This window comes from Cyprinodon variegatus, unplaced genomic scaffold, assembly GCF_000732505.1.
Source record: "Cyprinodon variegatus isolate N-32 unplaced genomic scaffold, C_variegatus-1.0 Scaffold225, whole genome shotgun sequence".
NCBI classification, from domain to species: Eukaryota; Metazoa; Chordata; class Actinopteri; order Cyprinodontiformes; family Cyprinodontidae; genus Cyprinodon; species Cyprinodon variegatus.
Window position 1 is genome coordinate 445,006 of NW_015150678.1, and position 2,216 is coordinate 447,221.

At 39.4% G+C, this 2,216-nt stretch overlaps 1 protein-coding gene across 1 annotated transcript in view; it reads left to right on the plus strand.

Moving 5' to 3' along the window:
- Positions 1 to 2,216, plus strand: part of commd1 (copper metabolism domain containing 1) — a 12,851-nt gene that overhangs the window by 4,362 nt on the left and 6,273 nt on the right. Inside the window, exon 2 of the mRNA XM_015380946.1 lies at positions 1,789 to 2,079. Coding sequence (XP_015236432.1) covers positions 1,789 to 2,079 — 291 coding nt within the window. The remainder of the gene's footprint in view (positions 1 to 1,788; positions 2,080 to 2,216) is intronic.

Sequence of the window (2,216 nt, forward strand, 5' to 3'; positions counted from 1 at the left end):
TCCTTTTTACAGACAGGGTGTCTAAGTCTTTGACTAAAGGAGCTCTTTATTTTTTTATTATACTGTCACAAGTACAGCACAACGAAATTAACTCTAACTGCCATTGTGGGATGCTTGTGTGGCAGTGTGGGGTTAAGGGTCATTAGCTCAGGGACCCAGAGTGGCAGTCTGCGGGAGTGGGTTTCAAACCTCTATGCTCTAACTACTAGGCCGCCACTCCCCTAAGGCACAATTTTTTTTCTAAGTTTTGGACTAATCCCATAGCCTAATAAACCAGATTAAATGTGATTTTAAATGTGTAATTTAGTCTGGCCTCAATGAATGAGACATCGGAAGATTTTTGAGAACAACCCGTTGTTTTTCAAACCATCTCTGTGCCTATTGGCCAACGCTCTGACCAATGAGCGCAACTAACTGTGACGTAGGAAGCGTGACAGGAAGCTGGTGGGGGAATGTAAACAAACAGCATGACGCTTAAACGGCGAATACGTCCTTCTTAAAAATGAATGAGCGTAGAGCCTCTTCCTGCGCGCTTTTTAACGAAAACCTAAAGTCTAATCCTTCCAAAACTGATTCCACAGCTGAGTCAAACGAAAACTGTTCAATAGTTGTTGCCATCTTCCTTGTTGTGCTTTCTCCAGCGTCGCGCAGCTTTGTCGTCACTCGCTCAAAACCCCGCCCACTTTGCATCCAGACATTAAAAACACATCTCTGCGTTGTGATTGGCCAGCCAGTTCTAGGGCCTGAGGCATTGATCGAGGCTGGACCACTCGCAGGGAAAAATGATTGTGGCCGCTGGCGGGTGGGGCTAGTTTATTAGGCTAATCCTAAGTTTCACCTTTCAGCGTTTGAAAGCTTGATTGCCAACCTTCCATTGTTACAGGACTTTTTTATCGTAAACTGCTTACTTCTTCTTACATGCATGGATCTGCATATTATTTTTACATTGGACTTGAAATATATTTATAAATCCTCATGTATTTATATTGCAGGTTTATATGTAAATGTAAAAGGACGACACTGTTAAAAATAAATAATTGGACCCATCTTATTGGTGCTCTTCTGTTTATAAAGTAGATCAACAAACAGCAATAACCTTTTAATAACTGAAGAGTTTTAACTTCAAGATAAGTAAACGTTATTTTCCATTCATTTATTGTTGGACACTATGCAATAATACATGCCAACTACTGTGTAGCCTGTGTATTTTTTAAATTATTTATAAGGTCAGTACATCTCTACAGAACAAGTGCAATAATCCAAGTCAACTACTATGTAATCTTCCCTTCCTTGCAGATAATTTCATATCTAAGAGAAACATATTCCAGGACATTACAATAATTTTTTATGCTTTTTTATACAATATACTTATATTTATGTGTTATATTTATGTTTATACACTCTTAATATATTGTCTTTTGTATTTTTATCTTTATTGGCATCATGCTTTAACTCTTTGTACTCTATATAAGCTACTGTGACCAGAATTTCCCTAAAGGAGTAATCCCAAGGGATAAATAAAATTGAGTCTTTCAGTATTGTCCACTAATATTTTATTAAGTATTTAATTAAGCTTGAAAATGATTATTAAATAATATGATCAATATAAGAGAAAATGGTTGAATAAACTTTAAATGGTTAAACTTTGACTCATATTCCTGTATTTTAGATCAAATTCGAATATGGTTTATTTTACAGAATTTAGCTATTGAATGTGTCAGACTTACTGATCAAAAATGAAGGAAAACTTTTTCTGATCCTCGTTTTTCTGTCTTCTTATTCCTGAAGTCCATCGCTGCAGCAGACATGGACCATGCCCAGCTGGAGGCCTTCCTCACAGCTCAGACCAAGAGGCAGGGTGGCAGCGGGCTGACTGCTGAGCAGGCTGCTGCTCTCTCCCGCTTCTGGAAGAGCCAGCGAACACGAGTGAGAGAGAGCCTGCTGGCTCAGTGTCGCTGGGAGCCCACTCTCAGGGGCCTCTCATGGAGAGTGGACCTCCAAACTGCTGACAGCTACGGGAGCGCCGACCACAGAGGGCCGGTCGCCTTGATGGAGCTGGAGCTTGGCAGAGATGGACAGGTTAGAATCAGTCCAGGTTTGCACACATTCTGGCTGTTTATGTCTACTGACATGGGGTTTAAAAATAGAAACACAAACTGAGAAAATACTAAAACAACTAAAGATTATTTTACTAACCAATTAAAGTGTCAAATTTT